Here is a 14,033-nt window from a genome sequence, read left to right on the forward strand (position 1 = left end):
ACTTAGGATTTATTGGGCTTGGGGAAGTGTATGTGTGGTTAGTAATTTCTCAGCCTCAGGGCTTATTTTTTTTCCTCTTCCTCCACCCTCTTTAGGTAATATACTTGAAGAAAACACCGGAAGAAGCTTACAGAACACTTCTGTCTGGATCTAATCCACCGTATCTTCCATTTCGGTATGTGAATATGAGACATAGACCTAACTTGTGTTTTAGAATTTGGAACATACACATTTTTCAGATTGCCTTCCCAGCAAGGGGTTTAATGTCTGATACAGATAGTTTATTGAATGACATCTCCAGAAAAATATTTTTTACTTCTGGTGGAACTAGTTGCTCTCTGTTGGAATAATAAAGCCATTTCAATTGATTTAAGTTTTAAATAACACTTCCGGTCCTTCACACTGTCAGGTTTAGAAAACAGTTCTTAACAAGTTTATGATTTAGGAATTAAAACTTTTCTCTATGATATTTCACCATTTGTAAGTCATTCCAATCTTTTAAGTTACTTAATACTTAACTAGCTAGACTTCAATGAATGAAAGGGGATTTATGCTGTTACATGTTCTCTATTTTACAGAACAAGTACTGCTGTTCCATTTACTAAATTGCTTTGCCTTTCTGTATTCAATAAATCATAGATAATTTACATCAAGCTGTCTTTATTCACTCTATTAAGGTCATATTGAGAGTTGAATCTGAGGAAATTTTGCTATTATGCCTATTCAATAAAGATACTTTCATATTTTTTTCATGGCGTGGGCCATGAAATGCCCCTTGACTTTAAGAAAGTACCTGACACTAATCTTACGCAAACAGAAAATGAAACTGTCAGGAAGGTCAGTGTCCTCTTTTTTTTTAGGAGAGTCAGTGTTTTACAAGTAGTGCTCACTGTCAAGCAGTGCATTTGTAAATGTAGAGCTACCTCATCTATATCAAATTCATCTGATCCTGCAGCCACTTACCAAAGGAAGATCAGATTGTCTCTCATAGTTTGTGCAGGAGCCAGATAAAACTTGCCTAAAAAGCAAAAGTCTCCTAGTAGTGGAGGGTTGTGTTACCCAAGAATAGCTGTATCTTGTTCACCAATTAAAAAAAAACTTGCTGTTTGGAATTATAGTAAATTGCTGTCTTTAGGTTCCTTTGTCTCATGAAAATAAAAATTAAGGCAGAAAACAGGTTCTGACCAAGCAAAGGATCTTTATTGTCAGGCCTTAAAACTATAAGACAGAAAACTTGGGAAAAATAGTATGTTTGCAGAACAGTCTCATGTGACCCTATTTGCTCAGACCAAGGGCTAGAGACATTTACCCTTCAACCAGTTTCCTATAATAATTATGACTGTGGTAATAATAATAATAAATGCTATTTCTGCTTGACTGGTTTGGAGTTGTGGAAGTAAATTCCTTTATGATTTCTTGTGAGGCTGGTAAGAACCACAGTAACAGATCTAATGACATGAAACAATTTCCTTTTAAGCATCAAATAATTATTCAGAGCAAATCCTTGTGAGTTTGAGTTAATAAAATTCTCATCCAAAATACAATAGTTAGCTATGCTGGGTTCAGCAGAGGAGGAGTCAAAAATACAAGAAATATTAAGATTTTCTCAAGATAGTTCAAGAATGCTCATACAAAGAGCATTTCATATTTCCCAGAGGAAAGAATACTTAGGGAAATAATGAAGAAGACAATGTCTAGCAAAGGAACAACTCCATTTTTTGCAGTCTGTGTTGTCAGAAGTTATTATGAAAGTATAATCACTTCGTTCTGTTTGCCACATTCAGGAGATGAGAGCAATAAATGTATAGGCATCCTTCTGAAACGTAGCTCCTCTGTCTTTGTGTTTCAAGCCCAGGATTGCTGGGATATAAATGATTGGCTAAAATGAAAGCTTTTTTGGGAGGCTGTGGGTTTTTTGTGGTGGGTTTTCTGTGATGTGATTGGGTTTTGGCATGGTTTTGGGTTTGTTTTGTGGTTTTGTTTTTTAATGCAAGGCTTTGACTGTTTTAAGGATGGGAGAAAAGTAATCTTGAGCAGAACCTTGGTGTATCTGCAAGGAATTAGTGTTGAGAGTTTTTGCTAGAAGAATTAAACATCTTCATTTCTTGAACGTTTTTTCTTACATGATGAGGGGCTGGAAAGCATCCAAGTTTCTTTTGGACCGGCTTTGGACTGTGTCTGGTCTTGTCCCTGTATTAGCACCTAGGCAGATTCTGTTACTGCTGTACAGTTTGTCCTGCTGGGAAGGAAGCTGTGTGATCTTGCTGTGCAGGAGGTGAGACTAAGAGGAGTGAGGAAATAAACTGAAGGATTCTGACAAGATAGGAGGCTAGGTAAGAAATCGGGCATCTGAAAGTTAGGGAGGGGATATTTGGGACTTGTATTCATAGGAAGAAGATAAAGATACATAGGAGCTTAATTACTGAGGTTGAGAGAAGGGCAAGTAGTTCTGATGAGGACCTGCAGTGGGACAATGTAGATTTGCAATGGGGAAGAAATTAATTAGTACTCCTTCCCTGGTTTTCCAAGGCCTTTGAGATTTTCTCTCCTGTCCATTCTAAGGCATTTGAGGGATCTCTTGTGCAAAATACAGCATAATATGGAGGGTCAAGGAAATCAACCTGTGCTGGGAGCAGTAGCACTGCTTTTGGTTGTATATCTGCTTGACATCAACCTGTACTGTGAAGAAACAAGCTGGTGCTGAGATAGTTTGCACTCCTTCCACATCTTAAGTGTCTCAAAGAACTAAAATGACTCTTCTATACAATGAAAAACATTAAACCAAATTTCTTACCTCTTCCCTTCTAAGGTCTAGGAAAGAAATCCTGAGGTATTAATTATTATTCAGTACTTCTTGACTTGAATTTATTCTTGGAGCCTAAAGCTTAGATATTACATAAATATTGTAGTATATATAGGTCATCTCCATTTGAATAGTTTCAAGTGTAAGAGTTTATCAGTGAGCACTGATCAGCTGAGTGTTACAGCTAAGCTAGTTAACAAGGTTGTTAATTTGTTAGCTGAATTGTGTCTCTTTTTTTGAAAAAATAGACAACTTTCAATAAGTAGAAGCTGTGGGATTGTCAGATCCTTTATGGAATACTGAGGTATTTTTACAGGAAGCGATCACTGTGAAACTGATCTATTTTCATCTAGCTCTGTGACCTCAAAAGCCTTAATCAGCTTAGATTTTTCAGCTGGTATTGCATATAAAGACAGCTTCAGCAAATATTGTTCAGGGGTGAAAAGAAGTCAGAATACTGCTTATAAAATACATAGACATTTTTTGTTTCCTTTTTATAATATAAATACTAAAGATAAAGCGAGGGGGCAAGACACTGCTCTCTGTGAGATACTTTAATCTCATTTTTGGCTGATTCACTGGCATTTGATGACACTCTAGTCTCTTGAAGATCTTGTACTGTATCTTGTCTTCTATTAAGAATAGTCATAAATACCAGTTTCCTATTTTGAAACTTCCAGATTTTTGCCTCAAACTACTCTGTATTGACTTTATGTTAAAGAGGAAAAAAAAAACAATGCAACATTTCAAAATGCTCGTTGCATTTGGCTACAAAAGCCAAAGAATACTGTAATGAAATATGATCAGCAACAAAAATCAGAGCACCTACACTGTAAAACTGTGCAGATATTTTTGTGTTCTATTCTATTACTCTTTTTGTTCAATTCAGAAAGTATTACATTTGAAATAGCTTGGTTTCCACCGGTAGAAACACCTGAATGTTTTTGTATATGCATAAATATTCCCAGTAATTAAAAAATGACTACTCTTTTAAAAATATTCACATGCATTAGTTGTCAAAGAAGAATAACTTTAAATAGGAGGAATTTGTTCTTACACCTGAAATTTAATATCTGTAGATAGCTTAGCTTACAATTCTGGAGCATAAAATAGCAATATTTCAGCAAGAGGTTTGCATCTGAAATTGATTATAATCAAGCAATTGTACTTTTGGAAACTAGGGGGAGAAAAATTTATTTGCTTTTTTTCTCCCTAGATTTATTCTGTAAAGGACTGGGAATGTTAAAATAAAAATAGTTGGGGCTTTAAGGGGAAAAAAAAGTACATAGTTCCATTTTCTAGGTTTCCAAATTACGAATGAAGGAAATTCTATGATTTGCTTGTGCTTTCTTAGCAGAAGATATTTGAGGGGCAGAGGGAGAGATTATGGCAAGGTCTGATATAATACAATCAGTATTTTCCATGGTTCATCAAATATGCTTTCCTTTGAAGTATCAGGTAATATTAAACCACCGTGGGAGTTATTTCACTCCCACGCTGTACTGTCATTCATATCTAGAGTTTGTCTATGGTTTTAATACATTATTGCATTCCACCATAAAAGATAAGTAGCAAGTATTTGAGTTTTTCAGATGTTAACTCAGTGTGTTGCATTTCGTTATTAAAAACAAAAAAAACCCCAAAATGACAAACTGCTGTTCTTAGAGTTTTTAGGAATTTGGGAGTAAGTTTTTAACTGTTTTTTATGTGTTCATTCCAAAGCTTTGCCTGTGTGCAATTTCCTAGCTTTCAGTCGCTGTGTGTGGATGGCAGTGTCAGCAGAGCTGTTTTCTCCAGGCAGAGTACACCTGCTTTAATGGGTCAGTGAACAGTAACAGAAGGCAGGGATGAGGCAGGCAGTAAATGTTATCTGCCAGCATCCATGTGTACTCCACTGCTAATAGTGGTCTGTGGGAACTGCAGCTAGGAATGTTGGATGCCTGGAATTGTACATCTAGGTCAGGTTCAGTGTCCTCCCTCCCTCCCTCCCTCTCCTCTCTGCCTTCTCTCTCTTGCTGTCATAGCACTTCTTATTAATGGATTAGAGATTATGTGGCTTTTTTCCCAATATTGTTTTTGTACTGCAGTGTCAGATGACTCATCAGTTGAAGTACAACTTCACAACTTCTACTGTGTGTACTTGTGTGAAGTACACACAAACAGATAAAAATTCTATTAATGTTATAGCAAAATAGCATCTAATAACATGCCTGATAGAATAATATCTTCTTAATTTTTCTGTAAATGCTTAAATTATTCTCTAAATACTTAATTTTGTGGTTTATATTGTTTTAGGCTTTGTTGTTTATGTCAGCTTTTGAAAGATTTTCTGCTGTGTACAATTTTCCCATTAGGGCTTGTAAGATTTTTTGCTCCAAGGATGTTTTTGTTTGCTAAAGTGATGTTTACTAGAATGATCTGTTATCCAGCTTTCTCCTGTTGAAAATGTATTGCCTGTAAAGTTTATTTTACAGCTTTGGTGTGTTCTGCCTGTCTAATGTACTGAAAATACTTCATGGCTTTTCATTTTGAAAAACTTTTTTGGCTGTGGAAATTGAAGGTTTATTCACACTTCAGAGTTCCCTTTGTAATACATCATGGCTGAGTATTTTTACTAATCGTTCCTATAGTGGTCTGCATGTAATATGACACTACCGAAACTGTAGCTTTCAATTTTCTTAAATACATTTTCGATCAGCACTGCTTGCTTAAGTCTGCTATACTTATTCTGCTCTTAAGGAATGATTGAGAATATTTTGCTCTTAAAGTGCTTGGCATTGTAGGAGCAAATCAATATTTTTAAAATTATACTACTTCTACCAAGTAAACTTCTAGGAAAGGAGAATTTTCAAGGAAAGACTGAAATTTTTAATCAATTCTAGATTAAAGATGTGTCTGGCAGAAGCCTTGAATTTTGCTATTCTCATAAATTTAAGCTCTTAGCATTCTGGATAAGATAGCTTAGAGCAAAAGTGTTAAAGCTTTCTTTAGTGAGTGATTAGGAAATAGTCTGTCCAGGTAGAAATTTGTTAAAATGTGAAATGGTCTGAAGCAGAGTTGGAAAAGGACTTTCTCCTTTTCCACAATACATCTGTTGCTGTTATTTTTTTCTATTACTTATTTTTCTGTTGGTGTCTCTTTCTACTTTTTTTGCTTTGGGGTACCCTGTCCTCTTTTAAGGAGCACTTGTTATTTTCATAGCAGCAGAACTGGGGTCAAGTAGTTTAAAATTTAATTATATCTGGATAATTTTAAAACATATCTCTAAGATGCGGGGTGTTTTGTTTTACATATTGGTAGCAGGCTTGTATAAGATGATGTAAAATGTGCACTTGAAATAATTTGCAATGTTAACTGTATTTACTCTGAGCTGCATCTTTGGTAGGAGAGTGCTATAGCATTAACAAGGTTCTAAAAAGATGTCTTCTTTGAACTTCAATTCAGATTTTGTAGTGGGGATTGAGTATCTTGAATATTCTCTGTGTGCTGCCCTTGCCCAAGTTCTTAAATTAAGTCTGTGTATATTAAATAAAGTTTTATTAAATCTATAGGGATGCTTCATTTGGGAACTGCATGTACAATCTTACAATCCTGGACTGTTTGCAGGGAGTAAATAAGGTAATAACTTTTTTCCTTTGCAAAAGAGATTTAAATTGATTTTAAAAATGTGAAGGAAAATACTGCTAGACTATGTTAGAAAATCTGGTTTCAAAGCAAAACAGGTGTGAATGAGTAGTATACTATCATGAAGCCTAAGTTACTGAGGGCTGTGAGTAGTGACAATGGCAGAATGCTATCTTTTTACCTGGCTGTTTTCACCTTTCACAGCTTTCTGATCTTCACCTTATGAATCAGAATGTGCTAATTCACTAGGCTATGTGGTGGCAGTTCTTAACAGTGCAAGATAGTGCACTTGATCTGCTAACAGATCATTTATAAACATTGGATAAAGGGAATAGCATAGGTTCTTAAAGTCAAGGACAGATAGATAGACATACTGTGATTTAAGTAGTTTGAGTGTACTTGGCACCAACTGTCCCCCAAAACACCTGGTTCAGTGTTTGACATTAATCTGTTCAGAATTGTTTAAAAATAATGAAAATTAATGTATTAGACTAGTGTTTTATTGTCCTGGGGAATATTAAGCTCCAATAATGCTTTTTCCAAAACTGTTACATTACATCTTAATTTGCAACCTTGTATACAGTATACACTTCATACTGTAAGCAAAGTGGATTTGATGAAGGGAGCAGGTCAGAAGAACAGTTCTGTACAGACACTTCATAGACTATTTGTAATTCTCAAAAGTATGGCAAAACAAGTGTTTCTTAAAAGCTGGAAAAAGAGAGATCAAGCTTAACATTTTTAGTTCTGTGGGGGTGGTAAAGGAGCTGTCAATTAATGGCAAGACTTTAATTTGTGTGGCATTTTACAGATCCTGAAGCTTGCTGAAGGTGTTGTGCAGTCACTGTAATTTATCTGCAACAATATGTCAAAAGGAATTTAAGAATTAATTTTTTCCCCTTTGTTCCCCTAAAAATTATTCAGTGTTTCTCCAGTTCATCTAGAGAGCTAAAAAACACTGAGCAGAAACTGGATGCCATAATCTAAAGTAAAAGCTTTGTCTACGTGGGTAAATTTAGTGTTTATGTGCGTGTATATCATATATATCTAATTCAGTAGGCCCATGAATTCTGGAGTACAGCCAGCCATGCCTAAATAAAAATAAGCTGAATTTCAAAATAAGCTGCTCCAACAAAGCTCTCAGTATCTTGGGCTTCTTGACCAGTCTGGTCATTGAGCTCGTGTTGGCTATAACAAAGCTATTTTTGTTTTGCCTTAAGAAGGGTGTTCTATATGTAGCAAATGATGGCAGACTGGTGGTTTTTTAAATTATGGATCTGTGATGTGTTTTTATCACACTTTAATCCCAGAATGGTGTGTAATGCTATACTTCTCTGAATGCAGTAGACACAGTACAAATATATGCTGCACAACTGTCTTACACCTATCCTTAGAGTAATTTTGGGCTGCGAATTCCTTAGTTATAGAATCATTTTTCATATGGTATTATACATAAATCTTTAATACAAAAATTGGCATTTTTAATAGTACAGCAAGTAAATAAAAATCTTTATAACTTTCAGTACTATAACAAGTACTGTCTGACATTGCTCAGTGCACTTCATTCTATCAGTGGAATGTTTATTAAAAACAAATTATAAAATACAGTTTATACACTTTATTCTGTACATGCCATTTTGCCTGGCATATGGTGATCATATTAAACTACGAATGTACTATATTTTGTTGCGTACAACTGCATGAAAATATATTCAGGATAGAAATCACTGAATGAGTGAATGACAAAAAGGGAACTGCCTTTTAATTTGTCAACTGCCTACAGGAAAAAAAAGTATACATATTGCAGGAGGGAGAATCAATTTTATGATTCAAGTGATATGCAACAACCTTATGTCCTATTGTAATGTCTTTGAAGGGGAGATAATCAGCTTGATGTGCTTTAGTGACATTGTTGGGTTTTGTTGCCTGTGTTGTTAATCTGTGCAAAGTGTTATATTGTCTTAAGTAGAGGCTTCAGTAAGACCAAAGCACGAACATTTAGTAACTTAGTTTTGATTTTCAAAAACAATAGTTAAAAATGAGAGTATGTATCTTATTTTGGAATAAACTGACACCTTGTTGCCTTTTAGGCCTTGCAGCATGGATTTTTTGACTTTCAGACATTTGATGTGGATGAATATGAACACTACGAGGTTTGTAAATTTAATAAGTTGAATGTGTTTGGTTTACCTAAAATAAGTTAAAATTTACAGTATCCCACAATTTAAAGAATACTAGAAACACATTTTAATTCAAGTAAAACCCGGTGTTCATATGTAAGGTATGTAACTCCAGACCTGTGTGCTGTATGTAAAAAACATACAGAATGAATATTCTTGTAAGCACATAATAAGTTTACTTTTTCTTGTAGCCTTTCTGGCTTCTGGGACCTTTTTCATGCTTTCCCAACCTTTCTCCAGGATACAATGCAAGGTCTCTCAGCTGACCCACAAAAACTGTTTCTTCAACTCTTGTTGGGCTGCTTCCTAGATACTATTAGTCCCAAATATATGCAATTTTTTTAATAGTCACAAAGATTAAGCACATCTTGGGCTCTTTTAGTGAGGATGCATTATGTGGGGGTTCCAGTAATGAAAATACATCCAAAATACTTCCCTAATAAAGTCCCAGAAAACTAACGGATGTCATTCATTGTTCTCCCAACATTTGTACAGCTCTAAGAAATAAATATTCTGGATGGCTCTGTGTGTATAATAGTGGTTGATCTGTCAGACAAGAGTAGTAAAATAATTGACTCAAGTTATCACATTATCTTGTTCAATGCTTAACATTATTTTGTTTGAGAAAAATATGTATCAGTGAATGATGTTTGAAGTATGCTGTCCAGTGTCTGAGTATAAGAAGCAAGAACTTGGAATAATTTTTAATGTTTTTGCCTATTTTTTTTAATGTCTTCTATTGTTTTATGCATCATGGTCAGCTTTGTATGTTTAGATATGTCATGTAGTATATTTATGAAACTTTAAATATTCCAAGATTTTGGGATGTTATGTCTTCAAATGTGTAGCTACTTGGAGAAAAGTTGCATACGACTTAAAGGGAACAAGCTAAAGGAAATTCTATTTCACAGTTAGTTATTTCACCTTACCACATTATCAATTCTGCTTTTGTTGGACTAGATGTAAAAATACTCAAGTTCTCTTTTTTTTAAAAAAAAAAAACACTTTCAACTTACTAAACAGTATTCCTTCCTTAAAGAGAGCAGAGGTACTACAATGTTGAGATTGCAGTCTGTGATACAAACCAGGGGGGTGGAGGGGAAGGAAGGGTGGTGAGGAGTCTGGACTTGGCAGTAAGATTGATTCACTGGTTCTTACGCAACCTTGTTAATTTACGGGAGTTTTCATTGTGTGAGGACATTCAGAGCAAGCCTAATGGGCTTAGCTAACCAAACAGTTGATGAATTGATTACAGTAACATCTATTACCAGATTCTTTCACTCATTAGAATGTTTTGATTTGCTGAGAGCTAAAAACACAAGCTTAATAATGCAGTTGAACTGAGTGCTGTGTCCTTAAAAGTCATGCTGAGAATAATTACATTGTCAAACGAGTAATGACCATTCTTCAATTACAAAAACAAGGCATTTTTAAACTTCAGTTATGTATTTCCAAAGAGGCTTCCAGTTATGGCACTGACAGAACTTGCATAGTCTTTTTGAAGTTTTCATTTAAAAGTGAGCAAGAGATGCAAAATATTAACATTTGAAAGTGTTATTTTTTTCATTTACTTTATTTTTTATTATTTATTTATACTTTGCTCCTATAATTACTGGCTCATCAGAGCTTATACCAATATGTAGTTTTCAGTTTCTACAAGGAAAAGATAACTGGTTTTGAATGCTAATTAGTTTTTTATTTGTTTTCTGTGAGTTGTGTTTTTTTAGCCAGTGCTGTATGGGGAAGCATTTTTCCATATTCTTGGATTAAAACATACAAAAATGTTGATGTTTGTCAGTGTTATAAATAGGTGTCTTAAAAACCTGAACCTTCCAAGGGAGAAATGTCTTTGGTATAAGATCTTTCCTTTTTTATTAGAAAAAAATTCTGCAAAAATTTTTGCATTTCGTTTTACTAGCATTTCTGAGAAGAAACTTATTGTTAGTTTCTCCCATATAGGTAACAATTATATTTGAAGTGTTTTGTTTTAATACAGCAAGAACATAATAAAAAGTAAAATAAAGACTGTATGTACAGATAATAAAATGATGTACAGATAATAAAATGAGTTTTTCTTTTCTGAAATTTTTGTAGCGAGTAGAAAATGGTGACTTCAACTGGATTATTCCAGGAAAATTTTTGGCATTTAGCGGACCACACCCAAAAAGCAAACTTGAAAATGGTATGATATCTATTTCAATGCTATTCTGTAATTTATTTTTTTTTAGCATGTTAATCTTTTTTTTTTTTTCAGCATAAAAATGAGCAGAAGGTACTAAAGATCTAAAGATTAATTTATATCTTCAGAAATAATCATACAGTGAACTTTTTATAAATGATCACAGAACCTGGTTCCAAAGGTTTTGGAACTCTTAGCTAGAAGAATTCTGATTCTTTTAACAGTCTCTGTCTTTCATTCACTGACAAAGTGCCTGAGAAATTCAGATCTCTTACAGTTCTCCTGGAACCTAACACCTGATACAATTAATATGTCACATTAAATTTGGTTGCATACAGAAAATGAAAGTGTATTAAGAGTTTTACAACAGGGCCAGGAAAGACTTTTAAACTAAGTCTGCCTTTACTACTGAAGATTCTTGGGATAATGAGAAGAAGCTATGTGATTCTAATGGAATAAAATAGAGAAACTTGACCAAGAGAAGGAAAGAAGAGCTCTGGTCTAGCTAAAAGGAAAATTAGTCATTTAAAATTACAGTCAGATTACTCCTGATTTTAACCTTAATCCTTGTGCCATATCACTTTCTTTCTGTAAGCATGTTTTCTGAGTATCTACTTTTCAAGTTTTTGTGGTAACTGTTTTTCCTGTGTTTTGTTAATAAGGCATAATTGTTAAGAGGAAAGAATAAACTACATTTTACATACACACATTGTACAGATGTGTACATGTGCACATACTCCCTCACACCCTTGTCAACAGAGAACATCTTCAACTAGGGATCCTTTTGTGTCTCAGCTGAATAAAGGCACGGAAGCTTTTTAGTTGACAGTGGAACGAAGGTATTTCTGATGCTACAGTTTAGCCTTTTGACTTTCTCTTGTCCACAGTATAGATCACTCATCTATTTTCCTCCCAAACACAATGTTTTCTCTTAACATGCTTTGTTATTCTTTGATTTGCAACTTGACTATAGATCTTTAATTATATCAGTGTTCATGAGGATTTGGTGGATTTTTTAATATCACTTAACAGGTTTATTCTGACTTTAAAGAAAAAAAGCATTTTGAGTATTACTGTGTTTATAATTTTAAAAAAGGGTTTTAGGGTATGATTTTGGTTACTAAGACTTTGGATTTCATCTATTACATTAAATGTTCATTGGTTTTTGTTTTTTTTTTTTTAGGTTATCCTCTTCATGCACCTGAAGCCTACTTTCCCTATTTCAAAAAACATAATGTCACATCAATTATAAGACTAAACAAAAAAATCTATGAGGCAAAACGATTTACTGATGCTGGTTTTGAGCATTATGACCTGTTCTTCATAGATGGAAGCACACCAAGTGACAGTATAGTTCAGAGATTCCTGAACATCTGTGAAAATGCTGACGGTGCTATCGCTGTACATTGTAAAGGTATATACACTTATTTATTTCTCAGACTGGGGTTCAAAATAAGTGTAAATCCCATAGCATTTATTCCAGAAATAACATGTAAAAGTTAAACATGTCAAAGTAATAGTGCCTTATGATACTTGATTGAATATGACAAATATTTATTTTCATGTGTGCTTTAAGTTCTTTCTTCCTACACTACTGCTTACAGTTACTGATAATCTGTTGTTCATTGTTCGATTTTTTCTTAGTATCTCTTGAAAGGCATGGGTTTTATTTAGTGGAGATTTCTCTTTTGCATTTCGCTTTCACAGCATTATGATAATTGGCCAGGAAAGGCTAAAGACTGAAAAGTTTTCTTTGTGTTTTTGAACTGTTCTACATTTTTCTGTGGAGTATGACTTCAAGTTAATGGAAGTCACTGTGATGCCAACATTTCAAACCAGCCTATTTCAGCATATCAGCAGGAAATACACAAAATGTGTTTAGTCAAGAATGATTAACGAAGGTTTTGAAAGGTTTCAGCTTGATTTATGTTTAGAGTTGTGTAAGGATATTGTGGAGATAAATGTCTTGATCTGAAGCAAGAATAGTGCTATTCATTCAGAATGAATGAAGAAATAAGCATGCATATAAAGATAAGTAACTTTATTTCCTAACAAGTTGTTACTGTTGCTAGAACCCAGAAATTCTGGAGTTAATGAGCTGGACATCTGCTAATTGACTAAATGAGGGTAAAAATTATTGATTAGCAAGAGTACATTGCTATTCTTTAGGCTTATTTGCTGTAGGAATACAATATACTTTTGATACTGAGATGTGCACTTGCTAAACTGAACTGTTTTTTGGTCTTTCATCTGACCATTTAATATTAAGCAAACCAATCAATCATCTAATTCTTTTTAGGTTTTTACACGGTTCTAAACTAATTAACTGTTCATTTAAATTCATGTTAATTCCGAGTTAGTGTTATCAGTAGTTTTCTTATATTCTTACTGCAGAGGTATTGGAAACACAGCTTCCACAGTAGAAATTGCTTATCCCAGAAGTTAGAATGGCTTCATGCAAAGGGTTGCTGTGGAAATTTCACACAATAGTAAGAACTTAAGAGAAAAAACCTGAAGTGTCAGTGATATATACAAATAGTAAATGTTACCTCCAATTTTTGGAGACCATTTTCTTGTTCAGATATAAGTTTGGCATAACTCTTGTTTACCTGTTTGCATAGTGCATTCCTTTTGCATTGAAGAAAAACACGGAACCAGAAACCAAATCCAAAACCAATATTTTCCCTTTTTAAATTACTATTCAGAGGTAGTCTTCCAGTACACAATTGTGGAATCTCACTATTGGTCAACTTTAACTTTTATCTTTTTACCTGAATCATCTCAACTTTCTAAAAAGTCACAGCAAGATTCAGTTACTGATTAAAAGAGCTCTCGTGTATGGAATTGTCAGTGAGGATGTCTGTCTGCTTTGAGAGTTTCCATTTAGATAGCTGTTGTGCATGAACAATAGTTGACCACTGTGAGACTGTAAATTGCAGATAGGGTGACTGCAGGAAAATAAGGCTAAAATGGAGAGATACTTTACTACTAGACAAGACACAGGACTAAAGAGGGATTAGTTCTTAATCTGTAGTTCAAGATCTGTCTGATAGTAAAATCTAATTTTACTGTCTCTGTGCTCCTTTTAAAACCAGGATTAGTTTGGGATTTGGGGAGCAAAATGCTAAGTTATTTTAAGCTATTGATATACAAAATATATGTTGGTCAACATTCATTGTTTTTTATATGGATAGAAGTGAAAAATTTTATAGATGGTTTCACAACAAAACTGACTAAAAAAAGGAAA

General features: G+C 34.1%; 1 protein-coding gene across 3 annotated transcripts in view; it reads left to right on the forward strand.

Annotated features, from left to right (window-relative positions):
• Positions 1-14,033, forward strand: part of CDC14A (cell division cycle 14A) — a 57,628-nt gene that overhangs the window by 24,856 nt on the left and 18,739 nt on the right. For all 3 annotated transcript variants that reach the window (XM_030455616.1, XM_030455615.1, XM_008490887.2), the window contains 5 exons: positions 96-175; positions 6,355-6,421; positions 8,518-8,580; positions 10,702-10,789; positions 11,970-12,200. In XM_030455616.1, coding sequence (XP_030311476.1) covers positions 96-175; positions 6,355-6,421; positions 8,518-8,580; positions 10,702-10,789; positions 11,970-12,200 — 529 coding nt within the window. The remainder of the gene's footprint in view (positions 1-95; positions 176-6,354; positions 6,422-8,517; positions 8,581-10,701; positions 10,790-11,969; positions 12,201-14,033) is intronic.

The sequence above is a fragment of the Calypte anna genome, chromosome 8 (genome assembly GCF_003957555.1).
Source record: "Calypte anna isolate BGI_N300 chromosome 8, bCalAnn1_v1.p, whole genome shotgun sequence".
Lineage (NCBI taxonomy): Eukaryota > Metazoa > Chordata > Aves > Apodiformes > Trochilidae > Calypte > Calypte anna.